Below are 19,583 nucleotides of genomic sequence, written 5' to 3'. Positions count from 1 at the left end.
AATCATAAAAGGGTTACTATACTACTATATCATTTATTATAAATTGATTACAGCATTACAAACTCAAATGGCATGTTTATGTGTTGCAGCTCACGTTTTTGGGAGCTTGATCCTTTTCAGATTTTCTTCTGCTTTTTCATCTCCCATTCCCACATGACAGCCCAGAGCAAGCAGAGTCCTATTAGAATAAACACACTAGAGATTAAAAAAAATCTGCTCATTTCTTGTTTTAAAATGTCTGTGGTTTCTGAAGTTCTGAAGTTATCCCTCATTTCTAATTTCTTAATTTATAATAAACAAACTTTGCTTAATAATACTAAACAATCTGCAAAGAAAACATATATTGACTGAGGAATGAACGGACAGTTTTGAAAACGTGTGGATCAAAGGATGTGCTGATGGAAGGAAGTTTGCACCAGCGCTTTGCAAATGTTTTGCTTCAAATTTGTTTCATTTAGCAGAGAAAAAAAAGTTATATCATTATCTTATTTTGTCTGCTCATCGAGACACTTTAAAGAAACAAAGCAGCCTGATTTTGCAGTAGAGAGATCTGAAAATGACTGTTCATTTTGAAATAGAGAAAACAATTTCACATATAAACCTTAATAAAATAAAATAAAACAAGGCCTCCAAAATTTTTTGGATTGATTCTATATTATTTTTCTCAAGGAAATGTTTTAATACTTATTGTCGGCAGCAAGAATGTGAATTAGATGCATTTTAGAAAAGAAAAACTCTATTTAGCTGTTTAATGAGAGGGTCACCAGATAGTTTTTGTCCTAATGACTAGAAAATGAATATAAAATAGCAAACAAAATCACTTAATGAAACAGGAAGATATTTATTATATATTTATTAACTAACCTCTTTGGGCAGTTTTATAATCTAACAATGAGAATGTTGCCCAAGAAAATAATAAAAGATTATCCATCCAATCAGAAGCCATGATTGCAGACCAGTTAAGAACTGATCTTACATTATGGTTGAAAGAATAGATGTAAATGGTTACTAACAGGCAGTTGGCTAAAATAAAGCTCATTTAGAAGTAGTAATCCATGCCTTCATTACTACTTGGCTGGATTACTACAATGCACTTTATGTGGGGTTAGTGGTTTAAACATTGCTAGACTCAAAAGAGTGGAAAATGCTGTGGCACGTCTTTTATCTGGCACACGTCAGCATCAATACCTTACCCCTATTTTAGCCTCATTACGATCGCTCACCATACATTTTAGGGTCAATTTTAAAGTTCTTTTAGTTGTTTTTAAGTCTCTCAATTTCCTTGCTCCATCTTATCTTTCTAAAGCTTCTGCACCTTCATGCACCCTCCTGTTCACTCAGGTCAGCTCACTATGCTCCTTGAGGTGCCTAAAACTAAAAGGAAACTTAGGAGCCTCTGCGCTTTTTCTGTGGCAGCTTCAAAAATGTTAAAAGATGTTCTAGTGTATCAAAGAGTCTACTTCTTTTTCTGATTTTAAATCACTACTTAAAACTCACCTTTTTCCCTTGGATTATAACACTACATTAGATGTTGATGTTAGCCTGTGATATTAAGTATTATTATTTTAATGTTATTATATGTATTTTATGGTTTTATTGCTTTTAATTAAATCCTCTGAGTCTGTGGATCAGTTTTGCTGTTGTTCCCTGTACAGCACTTAGATCCCTGGGAAATTTTAAAGTGCTTTATAAATACACGTGGATCGGATACAATTAGCTATGCTTTGAGAAAACCCTATTTTGGAAAATAGAATTCACAGATCCTCAACGTTTCTCAGGCCAGGATCCAGGATTGTCTTCAATCCAAGGAACCCCTCAACATGTCCTCCATGGGAAATCATAACCCCCTTCTAAGTACAGAGGGTTATAATCGCAGTCAAAATATATTGTCTGTGTAAAGGTGACAGATAATACTGTAGTTTAATCAGTACTACAATGTTACTCTGCCTGATTTATTTTTGATAAAACAAAGTACATTTTTATATAACAACCTCCCTGCAATGCTTCCAAAACTCATTAGGGGGTCTCACAATCCTTGTTATACACCTCTGAAATGGAGAATAAAATCTAGTAATACAATGACAGTTCTAAACTCCAACCCTTTTGTAAACATATTTTTTTCAGATCTTAATAAAATAATCATCAAGGATTACGCCTCAGCAGACTAAAAAAACCGTCAATAGAGGAGCAAAGTCTGAAAAACCCAGGAGTGTTGAGTTGGACTTTACGTACTTTAGCGTCTCTCCTGACATTGCTAAGTTGTAGTTCTTCTCCGGCTCAGGCAAGCTCTGGAAATCTACCAGGCAGGGGTGCATCTTCTTGTTGTCGTCACGAAACTTTAAGGAAAAGCACAATTTTTTGCTCAAATTTCTCTACAGAAAGAAAGCAAAAAAAGTCACACCCTGAAAGCACCCACTAGTCCATATGTCCATCCTTGTTCTATGCGAGTAACAGCCCATAGTTCATGACTGTTTTCTGCAAGTTTCTCCCGGACCCGCTCCAAATGAGGAGGAAGTACAATCTGAAAGATCAAATGAAAAATTTAAATTTCACTGAGGTTCTAACCACTTTGACAATGCAGTGGAAGGGCAGGATTTTACCTGAATTGTGTCCACAGGATAGGGAGTGAACGCTGTGTGAGACAGGGACTGGGTCGGACCAAGCAGGTTGCGAACATCATCAAAATCATGTTTATATTCCTTGATGGGCTCAATCCGCAAACGGTCCCTGGGCAGCACTGCCTCATAGCATGGAGCGTAGCCTGGAGGGGGCAGAAACTTGAAATCCCCATGACGCCCTCCGAGAAGAAACCGCAGCCTTGCATTTGGAACAACAAACAGACATTTGATAGTTGTTTAAAAAAATATAAATCCATTGGTTAGAAAAAAAGAAAAACATTGGGGAATAAAGACTTTTAAAGTGCCATACTTTATGCCTGCAGAGAAGCTGACGACTGGAAAGAACAGACCGTCCAGGTTGAAATTTTCAAACATTCCCTGAACAGGATGCCCGTTGATACGAAAGGAGATGCTTGGCACACTTAGATCAAGACAGCAGCTGACCACGTCCTCTGCTGCCAGACTGTGTTGGTTGGAAGAAGCAACATGCCGTGGTACACGCCCTGCAGACAGCCAGTAGGTTAGCTACTGCACTATCTAAAGAACTAGTTACTAGGCAAATAAATGTAGTTAAAATTTGTCATCTAAAATGTCAATGTATATAAATTAAATCCCTATTATTTAAACTTTAAATCCAAGATTATAAGAGATTTAATGATGAATAAAAGATTAATCTTCGAAGCCTATCTGGTTTCAGAAGCAGTTTCTGCCTGAAAATATAGAACTGAAATAAATAAAGAACAGCTTCTGAATTATCAGGCCTACATGCAACATTTTGCTGTTGCAAACAGTTCTCCAATGGAGATGGCAATTTTTTTTTTTTTTTTTTTTTAACATCCTCAAAGTCCCTTTGACAACATAGGTGACACCTCTGATTCTATTTATAAACACCTTTACTATGAATAGGACTACAGCATATAAGCTGAAGCGTATTTGATTAACAATAGTTTCAGTTAGCAGTTATTATTGGCTCGATGCCAAAACTGTGGCTGATTTACTTATAGCCTCATTAAAGAGAATTGGATTAAATGAAAAAAATTATTTCCATTGTAGCTGCTTAATGGAAATGATTAAGCTAAAACATTTTTAAGGACATTAGCCATAAAAGGCATAGCAACAAAATATCTGTGTCCAAATGAATTTTTCAGGAATAGTTTGATGGATGTTTGATAGAGTCTTAAAAGTAATCTCTATTGTTTAAAGTGCTTTAAAACAGCACATTTTTGTAAATAAACAATATTAGCCAATTCAGTGTGTTTGGTGGGACACAAGAGTCAACATATTGATTAATTGTAACTATTAGAATAAATAGATATGACCATTATTTTTTCAATATTCATAAGATAAGAACAATAAAACAAGCTAGATCCTTTAGATCAGAGGTCTTCAACAGGGGGTTCACGACCCCTAGGGGTCCACGGAGGTACTGCATGGGGGTCGCAAACATTTTGGTTGATTAGACTTCTTTTTTTTTATTCCCTCCTGCAATTTTTTCCACTAATTGAAAGGTCTTTAAATACACATTAACATGAATTCAACACACTGTAGTAAACGGATAAATAGAGGCAGAAGATGTCTTTCAGTCATCAATGGACACATTGGTGGTCACAGTTTCATTCCCAACACCTGTCCAACACCTGTCCAACACCTGTCCCATCAACGAGGAATCAGTCGTTACATGACTCCATCTGTAATAGAGTGACTATAGGACCAATTTCATATAACACAATTTCATACAATATATATAATTGCGGGTCCCCACTCCATTTCGCCATCAGTTTGGGGCTCCTTGGCCTGTTGAAAACCCCTGCTTTAGGTATTTATGCACATTAGCATTTTTAAACTGGCTATAAAGTAGATGTAACATTGAAATGCTTTTTGAGCACTATAAAAAATTTAAATGAATAAATAAACAGATTTCATGAATTTCATTATTTCATTTTCTTGTTGTATTTTCTTGGTTGCTTTTGTTGATGCTTGTTACTTTTACTTGAGTAGAAATAAAGTGCTCCTACTGAATATATCTGAATTGTACAACAGAGAATAATTGCTCGGTTTGACCTTTTAGTCTTAAAATTGTTATTTAGAATTTCTGCTAAAAAAACAAAATATTTGCTTTACCTGACCAAAGGTGAAGGCCATCAAAGCCATAGGAATACAGGTCATCACCAACTCCATTACCCCCCCAGCCTTCTCCACCACCAGGGTAAGGGCTGTAGCCCTCGGTCAGAGCCCAACCCACTCGCAGGTGATACGGCTGGGCGGTGATGAACGGCTCTACATGATCCACCATCACCTCAAAGTACCACTTCTTATACTGAGTAGATCCTTCGCAAGTTCCAAGGAATATGTTGGGTCTCATGCTAGAGTAATAGAAGACAGAAACTGTTATAGATAAAAATAAAAGCCCTCTGAAGAGAGAGAGAGAGAAAAAAAACAGAGTATAAACTCATGCAAACCAGGGGAGGAGCTAGATGGGGGGTCAGGGGTTACCATGGCCACCCTTAGCCAATCACTGGCCCTCCCTACCATTTTTTTCTCTCAAGTAGAATATTCAAAACATTTTAATTTTATAGATATTAACAATTACTTGACAACAAAAAACACTGGTTAATTATGCACATCAATACACCAACATTAGAGATGACTAGTACATATTTCATGCTTTTTCAGAACTAGGTTTTGTGTTAAAGAGAAAATGTTGTGTCACTGCATGTCATCTAAGAGTCTTCAATGAAATCATAGATACCGTAAATAACTATCTTAATAAAAACCTATTAAATTATCAATTTATGTAGATATTAGTACTTGTAAATATAATTTTAAAGTAGAATGATATTGATAAAAGCAGGTAAGTAATTACGAGGGAAAAGATGTTCGCTCCAGAACTCAAACCTCAAAGAATTTTATCCAATACACCTTTTATCTTGAAGGATGTTTAAATATATGCATCTATCTGTTAGCAAAGGCTTTGGGAAACTATAGTTTGTCTTTATTTAGATATGTAGACGTTGTGCTTGTTCCTGTTAAACAGTGTAGATTGACCCTGAGGTTCTGGTGCCTATCCACTTTTGGCCCCCCCTCAGTATACTCTGGTTATTGGCTTATTCCCTTATAAAAATGTTCTGGCTACGCATCTGTGCAAACCTACCCACCTGGTGACATAGTTAATAATGTTGGTTTGAAGAAGAAGGTCGCGACCTGGAAGTAGGTTCTCTGTGATAAGGTTCTGGTTTGATCTCACAGCTACACCGTTGCAGACACACAGAGAGCAAAGCACATCCAAAACCTATAGGGAAAAGGTTTCAGTAACACGACCAGTTAGAGAACTGCTCTCAGAAGCAGCCAAAGGAAAAGGATTTCAAAATGTACAAACCTTGTGGTTGCGTCCGTGCTTATCCAGTAGAGAGATAATAGATTTGATGTGATTCTCCTTAATGATATTCAACACCTCTGGACTCTCAATCAAAACACAGTACAACACCTCCAGAATTCCTACCATGCAAATGAGAACAGAAGGTAGTTTAGGCAGTGTTGAGCTGTAAAGGCCTTCAAGTTATTTAGAGATGCTTCAACATTGCCAAAGAAATTGAAAAAAAATATATAATGAAAAATACTGAATAAAATGTGACATATTTCACAATTTCAAATCAATTAAACATTGGTAGGCAAGTAATATAATATTTAAATGATTCAAAGGAAGTCCGGAAACTAGAGGCCTTTCTCACCAGTGTAAGCACAAATATAAACTTTAAATGGAAATATAGTTTCCCACTGATACCTGAGGATGCTTCCAAACGATCCAGCTTACTGACCAGCCAGTCCAGGTTGTCACAGAAAAGAGCACAGTTGGTTCGGTTTCCTCGGATCAAAGAAGCTTCAGGGTGAGAAGAAATGGGAAATAACAGTAATGTAGCATCGCTGAACAAATAGAAGCATTATCATATAGTTCATGAATGTAATGCACAGCAAAAACAGGTTGCTGGACCTACCCAGTAGTTCATAAAGTAAATTTACTATCTCCTTCCATGATTCTGCAGCTTCCTCGCCAGCATACTCTGAAAAGTGGGCTGCAGTGTTGTAGACATTGAGCCGATCAATGCAGTCCAGAACGAGGTTAATCATTCCCTGTCAAAAAGAAGAAATATTGTGGGTTGACTTATGAAAAGTTACTGTTACTCAACATATAGCTGATTCCCTCACTAGGCGGACCAACCTCCTCCTGGAACAGGTTCTGTCGGTTCTTCAGGGAGCGAAGCTTGAACTGTTTGTCCTCATGCTCTAGTTCCTCTTCAGGTGGTCTGAAGTAAAAGATGAGATCCTGAAGAGAGAGAACCACTGCGTCCATTGGCAGTGAAGGCGGATTAGCAGATTTGGTTTTTCCACTCAAAGCATCCAAACCCCTAGAGGCATAACATGAGAAAAATAAGATGAGCATTAGAGGGGAAATGAACAATTTAGAGATTGATAATTGTAACGATCTTTGTTCTGTTGGTTTTCTCTAAGTTTTCAGTTTCAAGTTTATCCAGGTTTTTCCTTCATTTCTAGGTTTATTGGTGTGTTATGGATTTATTTAAGTTCCTTAGGTTTTTCTTTGCTTGTCCTCTGTTTCCCCCTTTTGTTTTCTTTTCTCTTGGCTTCTTCGTTAGCTCTACTCACACCTGCTCATTATCAGCTTGTTAGTTAGGGGTGTAAATCACATCCATCATGGCGATTCGATTCAGTATCGATTTCCTGACCCAACGATTCGATTATTTTCGATACTTAAGAATACACCACGATTCGATTCGAGTCGATTCGATTCGATTAATTTTTTTAAAATTATTATTATTATTTTTTTTTTACACCTTACAGGCTAAACAAAGTTTCAAGTTTGAAATAAATCAATGAAAGCTGTAATATCATTATGCATTTTCTTTAGAAACAACAGCAAATAACAGAAGTAGAAAAGTTGCATCAAAAAATACTGCAAAAATACTGCACAATATCAGTGTAATGAGTTCAATGCAATACCTCGGCTCCAGAGAAACTGTCCAACATATTTTTTTAGAATGTAATAAATATATTCAGGAAAGAGAGATGTTGTGTAGAGAGTTAGACAGGAATAAAAATAAACTAGATATAAGGGAATTGTTTCAAAGGTCATCTGGGGATGTAGTTTTTGGTAGTATTTTTAATTTTCTAAGAAGAACGGGTATTTTAGGGAGAATATAAGAGTTTGTCTGGTCCATACTCCATTCTGGAAGGTGGCGGTAATGCACCTATAAGTTGTTTGCCAACCGCCATTAAAAAAAAGAAGAAGAAGAAGGCTCCAGAGTGTTGACGTCACCGCCCCTTGAGAGACGCTCCGCTGCTCCTCTCCCAGATTGTAGCTGACCGCAAACAGTGCACCAGACAGGAGGCCGGCTTGTTTTGTTTTTATGACCGAAATTGCGGAAAACAACTCGTGAAGTTTGACCCGCTAGAAGAGCGAGGTGCGCGAGAACGCTGGGAGCCTTTTTCCAGCTGAATCTCCGCTCTTTTTTCCCTCCGTCGTCGGACTAAACTCGCCCCCACTTCCTCATCGCCTCGGCCGTATCTAGACCCACAGCGTGTAGCCCAGACCACACTTCAATACTGAGCATAATTTAAAAATGTCTGTGTGAAGCTTGCTGCAACAAACTGCTGTAAGAGTATAACCAGGAAGCGCGGTAGGAGGGCAAAATAGGTTTAGCGGCACCGCAGCACGGGAGGGAGACTTACGCCCAGGAGCAAATGGATAAAAATAGACCGGAGGGGGAAAAAAAAAACATTAATTGATTATCTTGCGGACGTGTCGATGCATCGGATCGTCGGCTTTTGGATCGATGCATCGATACAAAACAATTATTATTTACACCCCTATTGTTAGTCCTGCCTTTGTTCAGTCAGTCATAACTACACTCCCTCTGCAGTCCCTCAGTGCTGGTTCCTCGTCTTACTTTGTCTCACCCTGGCTCCTTGTGATTGTTTTCCCCTGATGTCTCCATGGTTCTGGTTTGTGTTTAATTTTTATGTTGGATTTTTGGATACCTGTTTTTTCTACCTGTGATATCCCATTAAATCTCCAAAGAACTCACCCCTGCCTCTCAGCCTCTGCATTTGTGTCCTCACAAAAACCTCAACCAAATGGAGACAGATAATAAGGAAATGAAGAATAGTTACTTGATGAACTGGTTGAAGAGGCCTGCTGTGCTGTAAATCATTCTGGCAGCTTGAGACTCTTCAGTCTGCGATCGAGCAACTGTGAGTGCATCATCCATGTGACCTTCTTTGTGGAGTATGGCCTGAGAACCAGAATCACAGACACTTAAAATCAAGATGTACATGCACCATACCTTGCAAAAGGATTCAACTCTTTGGTCAGTGTTTTCCTGAAAAAACTAAAAACTCTGAAGGATTTTGCATCAACTAACTGGATTCTTCTAGGAATCTCTGGTGTTTCCATCAACTCAACTTAGCTTTTCTGGCTCTTCTTAAATCCTGATTATGCCACCACCGTGCCCCTAAGCGGTAACATTGTCTTAAAGATGATGTGTGATGTTTTTCGTCTAGCAGCATTACTTTTCCATAAGTACTATATTGGTGGGTGTCTGCATCTCCCCAGTTACCATGTGTCTTGGTTCTTTCTTTGTGTTGGGAGCTGGAGAAATTCCACCTTTCTCCAGCAGAGTCCGCCGTGGATCCTCTGAGGGAGCCTCCTGCACAGCTGCAGCTCATCAAGACCATCAGAGGATCCACTACTTAAGCTGTCTTCAGACCTTGCCTCAACGCCGCAGTGTTGTTCCAGTTGGTCAGCACTTAAGCCTAGATCCTCAGTGAAACTCTTTGACTTTGATTCCAGCCTGGATTCTAATTATTGTCTCTGTCTTCCAGGAAACCTGTGTCTCCTCTGTGAAAGCTCTGGAAGAGCTAACCTGCCGAGCCGACCCTCAGAGCCAAACCTGAAGAATCTCAGAGAACCTCCAAGCAGCTCTGGACTAGAGCTGGAAAACCCAAACCAAGGTCTGTTCATTATAGACGTGAGACGCTGAAGCAGCAACGGACTCTGCTGATGAACTCCTCTCCAGACTCAACAGTGACTCTCCCAAAGCTAACCTCAAGAACCCTCAAGGTACAATCAGTGATCCTCTGGAAATCAAACCTCTGTTGGCAACGCTAACTGAACTGTCTCTCACGCAGACTCCGGTGAACCAGTATCCAGGCCCCGAACCGGAAACAGTACATTCTGTGTGCTTGTGCATAATAAACTTGTTAAACTTTCATCCCTGTGTCTGTTAGTGGTGTTCTGCATTCTTGGGTCGCTTTTAGTGAACCCATCATGACACTTTGATTATTCTCTCCTTTGTACCTTTTCTATAAGCACCACTCAGCTCTACTTAACTCTATGGTTTGGATCATTTTTTCAGTTAATCCCACTGCTTGCAAAACAAAAAGAAGCTGGTACCGTTGGTATTGGCTAAAAAACTGAACATGGTAGGCAGGTACCCAGTTGCTTTGAAGAATGTCCCTCCCTTTTATGCAAACTTTCTACAGTGATGCTCAGAGAAGCAGGCACAGATCATCTAAAGACACGAGTATTCAATGCAGAAGTCAGCAGAAAACTGTTTTGTTCTGCAGTGAGTACACAGAAATAAATCCACTTTTTTAGCTAAATTTGCTGCACTCAATGTTTAAATTGTCCATAATATAAATATCTAATGTAGACCTCACAGAATTAGAAATATAATTTATAAATGATTTAAAAATACTCATGTTATGCTCATGCGTTTCCTATTTGTCTAGTTTGGTTTTTGTAAGTTGACCTCTGACCTGCTCCAGAATCTGGCCCAATTTGAGTGGAGCAACATTTTTGAACATGGCTATAAACTCTTTGTTGCACTCCTCCTCACTATAAAGTCAGACTAACTAGGATTGATTATAATTGGTGGATATTTACTGCAACACTTACCTCGGAGCAGAGCGGAAGTGATCTAACGCTGCTGTCTGCTATGCTTCTTGGTCCTAATAATGGTGGTCACTCAATAATACTTTCTAGCAAACTTATGAGATCTTCATATAAAAAGCAGGATTTATACTAAGATTAAATTTGCCTGGGTAGACTGCATTTCCTAATCAAATATATTATTTAAGGGCAATATCTTTCAATGTTTCCTGATGACTGATTACATTTATATATTTTTTTTTTATAAAACTGGATAGTATGAATACTTTTGCAACTCATTGTATGTAGAACAGATGCTTCCTACATTCTGTTTCAAAACTACTTTTCAAAAGCAGCTACTTTAGCTGTAATCTTGATGTACTGTACGGTTCTACCTTTCTTTTCAGAGGTCCAAGACGAGCAGATTTGGCATCCACAGCAGCATATGTAAGCCAAAGTCCAGATGAAACATGCTGCACAAAGCACATGGATTCCCCATACTTAATCTCCGGTGTTCCCATGCCTTCCACATCCCGCTTCTGGGCCACTTCAATTTTTTCCTTTGTTAGGAGAAAAACATTTATTTACTTTATATATTTGATTTCACTTTAAAGACGCTTTAAAGAAGCCAGCTACAGCTAAGTTCTTATAAAACCTTAGAAATTCTGAAGCAGAAAGCTGACATCTTGGAATTGGCTTTCTCTGGGTCTACCAACAGAAGTCCCTTGTCCTCATCAAGTAACAAGTATCGTCCTGTTGTTATGTGGCGTATCCGGAAAGACTGTCCCCATTTGATGTGACCTCCACTCCACCTGTCAAAGGGCAGAAACAAATTATATGAAAGGAAGCTTTTTTTTTATAAGTGTAACAGTCATTAAGAAATTTTGGAGAAAACAAAAATCTCACGCGATCCGCAGAGGCTCGAGTCTCCATAAGGAGCGAGCGTGGCTGCATACAGCACCACCTTCGTAATGGGCAACTCTGTGATGTTGAGAAAATATTCAAATGTTTTGGAAATTTTTCAGATAGCTAACTTACAAACTGATGAAATTCCCCCCAAAAAATACCTGCGTTGGTCGTCCCCCTGGTCTGCACCTGGAATGGCCAAGCACTCGTCCATGTGACCATGGAAGAGCCTGAGCACATACCCTCCGATAAGAAAACCTGGAAGGCAACGTTTTTTTTATTTCTTTGTTAATTGTTTTTTTGTTTTTAATAAAGACAAGCCAATGTCTATAGACAAACACAATTAATGAGGAACTACAGACCTTCAGCAAGCTCACAGCCAGACATGACAGGGGTCATGGTCCAGAGTGTTTGCATGAAGGATGCATCAACCATTAGGTCACCGCTTGCATAGGAGAGGTGCTGAACAGAGCAAAGTTTATAAAATTAATAAGACTGATTAACCAAAAACAGATTTTTATAGTAAAACAATGATGCTAACCAGATATCTCTCTGAAGAAACACTAACAAGGATGAGATCATCTCCCACCCTGACCTTTTCACCCTCAGATCTTTGCTTTGAGGCCGGGTGTATGGTCCACCAGCAGGCCTCTCCTACAACAGAGAAATGGAATAAAGTCAACATATTTCTTAAATTCACAAATGCATGCAGTTCCTTCATAGCAGTAACATCTAAAGCCACCTGTCGAGTCTTCCTGCAAGCCCACATCAAAGGCCAACTTGTCAGTCAGTGATCGAGATGTAGTCAGACAGCTCAAGTACTGTGATAAAAACAAAGACAACATCTTTACATCTGGAATAGCATGAACTTTAAGAAAACACCTGATTGTCATAAAGGCTGGCTGTTAGAGAGGTTTAGGTTTTCCTAAACTAACTCTACATAATGCTGTCACACAGAAGTGGTAAATTTCAAATTATTGGGGAGGCAGTGGATGTGTGGTCCAGCCACAACTTTAATTAAATAGTTCAAATCAAGCAGAGAGTTGTCTTAAATAGTCAGTATAACCACTTCTTCTAACTAGCTACATTCAAATGCAATACTCCATTTATAAATAACCAACTGTCATCATCAACTTTGTCTTCTCTCCATTTTCAGCTTGAGAGAAAGTAGGCCCGGCCCATTCTACGGTCTACTGGTGAAGATAATGTTGTTTCATTTTCTGTTCTATAGTAATTTAACTTTATTGATCTCACATCGGAGAAATTTATCTCTGCATATAACCCAACCTTTGGGGAGCAGTGGGCTGCCATTGTGCAGCACCCACAGAGCATCGTGGGGTTATGGGTCTTGCCCAGGAACCCAGAGTGGAGGCAGTGGGGATCTAACCAGGAACTTCCAACCTTTTCAGAGTACAAGTGCACTGCTCTAACCACTAGGCCAACACTCCCCTAGCATGTCTTATTTTAGCACTCTTCACTCAGCGCTTCTTGTTTAGTCATGGATGTACCTGTTACTTCCAATAAGCTTGTAATCTGTCACTGTTTTGTTAATCTACAAAAATTAACCCTACATTAACGTTTTACTATTTAGCTGCGCCTGTTCGTGTCACTGATTCAGCCATTTCTGTTATTAAGTCTGTGTAGTTTGTTTCCCTCTTTAGTAAATAAACTTCACTAAATGCTTCTGTACTTAGTTTTGTGTCTTTCTTTAATTGTGCCACTGACAAACCCTATTGTTTTTACACATTTTGTAAATCAATGACACAGCAAGTGATGCTATTAAGTCTGTGAATACGTTTTGATTTTAATACCAAGGGTAGTCTTGGATGAGCGTTTCTTTTTTTTTTTTTACTGTGTTTGTCTCTGACCTCTAAATCATTCACCCAGGGGTGGGCAATTCCAATTCCTGAGGGCCGATATCCTGCAACATTTGGATGTGTCCTTGGTCCACTATATCTGAATCAAGTTATTTTAAGATTAGGAGGACTCTTGAGAAAATAGCTGTTTTCAAATGTCTGCCCTATCCCTATGTAAGAAACTGTATAGTGCTTACGCCATTTTAGACTAGATGTCTGAACATCTAGTGGTTGAATTTACCACAATTCACCTTAAAAAGAAGTGATCATCCATGGTCACTGGGTGGGCAGCTGTATCCCAGATTGCTTTGCGAGAGCTCTCCTCACAAAGCATCATTTGTTGTGGCTGTGACAAATAACAAGATGTTGCAGACACCGTGCAGGGAGGCGGAGTTACGTGACCAACGGGGAGTGAGAAGTAGTGATTATCTGTCTGAGTGTTCAGTTATCTGAGTTCGCTATAAAGTCTACTAAGTAGTCCCCGCTCTATATAGGGATTGAGGGATCTAGGGGTTAGGGTGGATGCTCAGACACAGCCGTTGACTTCATAATGAGGAGGTAATTCAGTCATTTGATTTAGATGTGTTCAACCCTGGAATAATCTAATAGTTGCAGGATACCTGCCCTTGAGTACTGGAGTTACCCCTGCAACAGAGGGTTGGTTTTTACTGCTAAATGGAAGAGGATCCTTTCCAGTGTCACTATGTGCTAGTTCAGGCAGAGGAAACACTTTATTTTGAACACTGCAAAGAGGTGGATTTAAATAGATTTTTTATTCTCAAGGCATTGAACTCAGTGGAATAAAACTTAGAGTGGAATAAATTTAGAGTTGATTAATGCTACAATATGCAATTTGATCTTAATATAGCTCTATGGCTTTAAACTGTGAATTGCATCTGTTTCCCTTGCGTTGATACAGAACTTCTCGCCAAATCGCATTAAAGGTATGAATTTGTTGCGTTGAATTTAATGGTTGTGCATCTTTATGATATTTAGCTGCAGACAATCATTTGAATTGAATGATTGTGTGCTCACCATGTTGGAGTGAGTGTGTTTCAGGAGGATGGCATGTCCATACAGCAGGGTTCGATTACCTCCACCTTGAGATGACTGAAGGAAATAGGGAAAGACTTGGTAATTTAATTTAAACCGTTTATCAGTTAGTACCACAAATTTTAGAGATTCTAAATAAATTGACTTGGTAGATAAAAAAAATAACAGGAGATACATTAAACATGAAACTAAAGAAAATGGGCAGCACAGTAGGCAACACAGCATGCAACAACATTTTGCATGCTGAAGGCCTTTTTATATTCAGTAATTTCAATAAATAAAGATTGGAGAGTTTTGCGACAAACCAACGACGTTCCCTTTCTTGTGTTTTTGTCATCTGTAAAATACCTCCAGACAGCTGAAGCTGTCAATACTCACTGCTGCTACCCTCTGGTCAAGTGGGGAACTGCATATTCTGCCAAATATCCCTATCTCAAAATGTGAGAATCTTTTTTAGAAAAATCCTTTATCCAGATTATGACCTGGATTATCACCAAATGTAACTGAGGGACACCTGATAAAAATGTCATTAAAATCCATAACTTTTCAAGTAATCTCATACACAGACAGACAGATAATCTCTGCTAAAACATAACCCCATTGGCGGAGGTAACAAGCTGTTTAAACTCCCTTGTGGATATGGCCTTGTGATGCCTGAAATCAGCACTTACCCATTTGTCCAAATCGACCTCCTTCAGTTGTCAGGTTCAAGATTTGTCGGGTAAAAAGGAACATTTTACTTGTTAATTGAACATATATTGTATAAGTACAAGCACTGCTGGTAAAAGTAAGCAACATTTAATCCTTTAATTGTGTCCTACCTCATCCACAGAGGAGTTAGAGAGCATCTCCTGCAATGCTCGCACAGACAGCGACTGCTCCAAAATGAAGCAACAAATTGCGAGGTCTGGTGGCACATTCTGAAACAACATAATCAGTAAAGAGAGATGGTCAGAGGAACTACTGAATCCAAAAGCAATACATCAGGTGTCCTCTCTCTACCTGAGCATTTGATGTGGTCTCCAGAAAACAAAGCCTGTTCCCAAATCCTTCACATGACAGACACACTTTGATCTGTTCCTTGAGAATGGACGCAGTACACTGAAGCACCACTTGATCATCCTGGACAGACAAACATGAAAAGATGGCAGGGGGCATTTTTTGCTCGAAACACAGAAGGTATGCATATAGCAATTAAACCTGTCTAAACTATGTTCCAATGAACCATGTGTAATCATTTGTTCAACTTTATCCCCTGACTTTGCTTTGTCATTATTGTTGTAGAATATAAAACTCTGAGGATTAATGTGATATGTGGATGTCCTGCTGACTGTTGTTTCCAGTTGTACTGAGTAGGAGAGTGATAATGCAATCATTTACAGACTAAAAGCTTAGTACAGGTTATTCCAAGCTCAAGGTCACAGTCACTATGTTTTTTTTGTTTTGTTTTTTTTTAAACAAAAAGGCAGATTTTTTTAGCTGAGAAATTAAGGGATAAAATATTTCTAGAAAAAGGTGTAGCTTTAAGAATATTATTTCACACAGTCTCAATCAACATTTCCTTTGAGGCAGTTATTGTGCAGTAAGACGGACATCTGTTGCCTCCTTTCATTCTCCTTAGTGACTCGGCTGGTCATGAGGGCTGTGTGCCGAGGCTCTTTCAGCACAGAGATACAGTTCTGGATGTTATCTTTTCTGCTGGCTGTGAACCAGAGAGACTGATGCTTTCAGTGGGACATGAGGTGGGGAAATCCAGTGTTAATCTGATGAGAGAACTTCAAACACTTCACTGTTTTTCCCTTAAATCAGATCGTTATTGGATTTAGTGAATCTTTTTTTAAACAAGGCCTCATGAAAGTGACAACAATTAACTATTATAACTATTTCTAATTGGTGTGTTGTACAGAGAAGGTAAAGGATTCAATTTGAGTTTAGAAACTGATTAATCAATCGATTGATGATAAATCAATTGATGGATGATTGACTGATGATAATAAATAATTATACAAGTGTATAATTGTACATTGTAGCTGTAATTGGCTAAAGTCATCTATATTATGAATATTATAGATAAATATACAGAAGGTATTGTAAATTACACACTAGGTTTAAAATAACTCTTTACTGTAGAAGATTCCAGTTTTCAGTTTGATCTGTTGAAAGTATTTTTCTCACTTTCAATTTTTTCATTAAAGTTATTCATTTCTAAAAGAATAATACAGCCACAGAACATGTAGAGCGATGCAACATAAAAGTATTACTTTTACTGAAAGAGAACAAAAAATTGTTTAATTTCAAAAATATTTAGATATTCTAATATTTATATTAGAATATTTACTTCCTGTTACGTTGCCAGCATCGACATGAAAGGATTTCGCACCAATAGAAATAATAGGATTAAATCACATGCATTGTTGATAGCTTTAAAAAATGGCTTCTTCTCAGGATTACATTTCTCAGATTCAAGCTGAACAAAAAAAAAGCAAAATCAGGGTAAACACTGGTGCCGATTTTAGGAAAGAAATGGGCTAAGAAGCCATCCGGATGTTGGTGCTTTCTTTCTGGACAGGAAAGGTAAATATTTGCCAGAATTGGCAAAGAGAAAAACTCTTAATTAAAGGTTCATTTGGCATTATAGTCATAGTTTCTTTTAGAGCTAACTATAGCTGAAACAATTAATCAGATTAATCGTGATGATCGATTATTGAAATAATCATCAACTAATTTAGTAATCAATTAATCCTGGCGTATAGAGACTCTAAAATATGCCTTTAGCTGACAGAGCAACCCAATTAGAGCGGATATTATATCAAAATTGTAAATAAAACTATATCAATATTTTGCATTTAAGATGAAGAAAAAATCAATATGCTTTATCCAGATCTCATCAAGTGGAAAACTTTTGTTTGACCTGGTTTGATTTTGTAAAAGATCTTCTTTATGGAACCTTTGGCATTCTGATTATTAATCGAAAAAATAATTGACAGATTATTCGATCAGCAAAAAAATAATTTGTTACAGCCCTAGAGCTAAACCAGCGTCCACTTTCTCCTGAGTTAAAATTTGAGGAAGTAAATTGTGTTGCTGCTTGTGCAGCCCCTTGACACGATAATGCCCTAAGCAAAGGTCCTCAAGACCTACTACTGCCAAGGTATGAAACTTTAAATTTAGTGTTTTACTATTCCCCTTACCATAAAGCATTCTAAGCTACCTAACATGTGAATGGCATGCTGAAATTAAACATCAGCAGGCTTAATGCCGTTTTCCACTAAGATGGAAAATTATCTACAGTTTTCAATCTATTAATTCATTTAAAATATCTTAACCTGATAGTAACAAATAAATTAAGATTTTTTTTTCCGAAAACGTTACATTCTTTTTGAACAATTTACTTTCATTTATTGGTGAATGAAATGATCTATAGAATTCCAAATATTTCTAAAAAGCCTGACCTTCATGACAACAGTCAGACTCAGTGACATGAGGCCTGGTGACAGTGGGTAAAAAAATATTGGCTTGGTTTATCATTCTGTAAGCAGCCAGTTGATTCACTGCTTTTTAAAAGTTTAAAAAAGTCATTTGTTATGAAAATCTTAGCATAAAGGGCAATAAATCAAGCAGCACTGTCACCACATAGACTGAAGCAAGCAGGTGCTGAATTGGGCGAAGCTTCGGACTTGCTAATCCTCACACCGTAAATATAGAAGCCAGCTGAGTTCAAGTCTAAACAGCAACCGAGTGACAGAAACTTAATGACACATTGCTCACATATTTCCTATAGGGCCGTGTTTCACACCAAGGGACAATATCTAAGGACACATCTGAACTCCATCATAATAATGCAGTCATGCATTGTGGATTCACTTGATATAACACTTTGTATGCTTTAAGCAGCATGTGGCCATTTCAAAACCCCATGTAGACCACAGATTCTGGTTCAGGCTGTAAGAAACAAATGTGTTCAACACAATGTTGGAGTGTAAACACAGACTTTCCAAATAAAGACTGTATCATTACGGCAGTCCTCTTGCCTGCCCACAATGTCCTTCAGCAGGCGGTGGCACTGAGATCAAAACGGGAAATATGATACACCGGCAATGCTTGCAGCAGCAAAAATAAACCAAATGTCTTAAAGACACACATGTTGTACACTAAAGGTGCACAGGAAGAACAAATGAGATCAAAAACCTTTCATAAAGCTGAGGATATCTATTAAACAGCTAATATTTTTCTATTTTGGATCCAAAAATCAGTCTTTAATATATAAAATATTAGAGTTTTATTCAATAACTTACTGGTAAGGAGTGATCATACCTTTTAAGCAACATAGTATAACAAAGACCAATAAAAACTGTCTAAAAATATCATTCTATAATGTCCTTTTATTGTTGTTTTTGTATCTTTCTTATGATATCTTTCAAAGAGTTTCAGCTTTTTTAATAGAGAAAGATCTCCTCAAGTGAAGATTGCATCAAGAACAGCACAACTTAACTCGGTTAATAGTTCTGATGAGTTCATGGTTTTGTCTTTCTCACCATATTTGTCCAAATTTAAAGCTCATTCTTACAAACTTTTTGGGCCTAGAATTTTAATACAATAATATTGATTTTAATACAAGTAAAATAGCAGGAAAACAAACCCTTATACAGTCATTGAGACCATTTGCTTTACAGCATTACTTTGCAAATACATTAAAAATGTCAACTTAAAGCTAAACTTGTTGTAAAACATTCTTACATGACGCTTTATATTGTTTTATGAGGTCCATAAAATGCCCATCTTTCACGTGACCAGACTAATAGACAAAGCCCTTGTGGGATATAAATAGAGAACAATGCAGACAATACCAGCCACCTGTCTTTTTCCATCTCAGTTCAAGCAAGGAACAAATCACAAAAGCGCTCTAAATGTTTGACTTTTCAATGTTTGCAAGAACTTTTATGTGTTGATTCAGATCTTTTTTGTGGAATCAAACATCACTTACGGTTCGCAGGAATTGGATCTCCTCTTCTCCATCAGCGCCTTCTGCCATCCTCCCAAGGTGTTAAGAGACGAACCTCGAGACAAATAGATTACCTACAAGGTTTCGCCACTTTCAAGTGCTGTTGTGTTCTCCAAACATAAGGCAGGTTCCTGAAGGACAAAAATAAACGTGATCACCCGCCAATGCTTCGCCCAGGCTGACTCATGAGGGCTCATGGATTGACT

The 19,583-nt window shown here is 38.0% G+C and overlaps 1 protein-coding gene across 7 annotated transcripts in view; it reads right to left on the bottom strand.

Moving 5' to 3' along the window:
- The window catches only part of LOC119778063 (ryanodine receptor 1-like), an 81,561-nt gene extending 61,978 nt beyond the window's left edge, over nucleotides 1-19,583 (bottom strand). For all 7 annotated transcript variants that reach the window (XM_038277145.1, XM_038277171.1, XM_038277161.1 and 4 more), the window contains exons 1-24: nucleotides 19,360-19,583; nucleotides 15,378-15,497; nucleotides 15,197-15,295; nucleotides 15,047-15,067; nucleotides 14,358-14,432; nucleotides 12,209-12,287; nucleotides 12,008-12,120; nucleotides 11,829-11,928; nucleotides 11,628-11,724; nucleotides 11,467-11,541; nucleotides 11,216-11,372; nucleotides 10,956-11,120; nucleotides 8,802-8,923; nucleotides 6,835-7,021; nucleotides 6,611-6,746; nucleotides 6,400-6,495; nucleotides 5,995-6,113; nucleotides 5,774-5,907; nucleotides 4,740-4,981; nucleotides 2,929-3,121; nucleotides 2,601-2,817; nucleotides 2,417-2,521; nucleotides 2,233-2,336; nucleotides 95-178 (exon numbers count right to left, since the gene is read on the bottom strand). In XM_038277145.1, coding sequence (XP_038133073.1) covers nucleotides 95-178; nucleotides 2,233-2,336; nucleotides 2,417-2,521; nucleotides 2,601-2,817; nucleotides 2,929-3,121; nucleotides 4,740-4,981; nucleotides 5,774-5,907; nucleotides 5,995-6,113; nucleotides 6,400-6,495; nucleotides 6,611-6,746; nucleotides 6,835-7,021; nucleotides 8,802-8,923; nucleotides 10,956-11,120; nucleotides 11,216-11,372; nucleotides 11,467-11,541; nucleotides 11,628-11,724; nucleotides 11,829-11,928; nucleotides 12,008-12,120; nucleotides 12,209-12,287; nucleotides 14,358-14,432; nucleotides 15,047-15,067; nucleotides 15,197-15,295; nucleotides 15,378-15,497; nucleotides 19,360-19,407 — 2,888 coding nt within the window. In that variant the 5' untranslated portion in view covers nucleotides 19,408-19,583. The remainder of the gene's footprint in view (nucleotides 1-94; nucleotides 179-2,232; nucleotides 2,337-2,416; nucleotides 2,522-2,600; nucleotides 2,818-2,928; nucleotides 3,122-4,739; nucleotides 4,982-5,773; nucleotides 5,908-5,994; nucleotides 6,114-6,399; nucleotides 6,496-6,610; nucleotides 6,747-6,834; nucleotides 7,022-8,801; nucleotides 8,924-10,955; nucleotides 11,121-11,215; nucleotides 11,373-11,466; nucleotides 11,542-11,627; nucleotides 11,725-11,828; nucleotides 11,929-12,007; nucleotides 12,121-12,208; nucleotides 12,288-14,357; nucleotides 14,433-15,046; nucleotides 15,068-15,196; nucleotides 15,296-15,377; nucleotides 15,498-19,359) is intronic.

Source organism: Cyprinodon tularosa, unplaced genomic scaffold, assembly GCF_016077235.1.
Source record: "Cyprinodon tularosa strain WSP-4 unplaced genomic scaffold, ASM1607723v1 ctg101, whole genome shotgun sequence".
Lineage (NCBI taxonomy): Eukaryota > Metazoa > Chordata > Actinopteri > Cyprinodontiformes > Cyprinodontidae > Cyprinodon > Cyprinodon tularosa.
The sequence above is the reverse complement of the archived record's forward strand: the minus strand, read 5'-3'. Positions and strand labels throughout refer to the sequence as shown.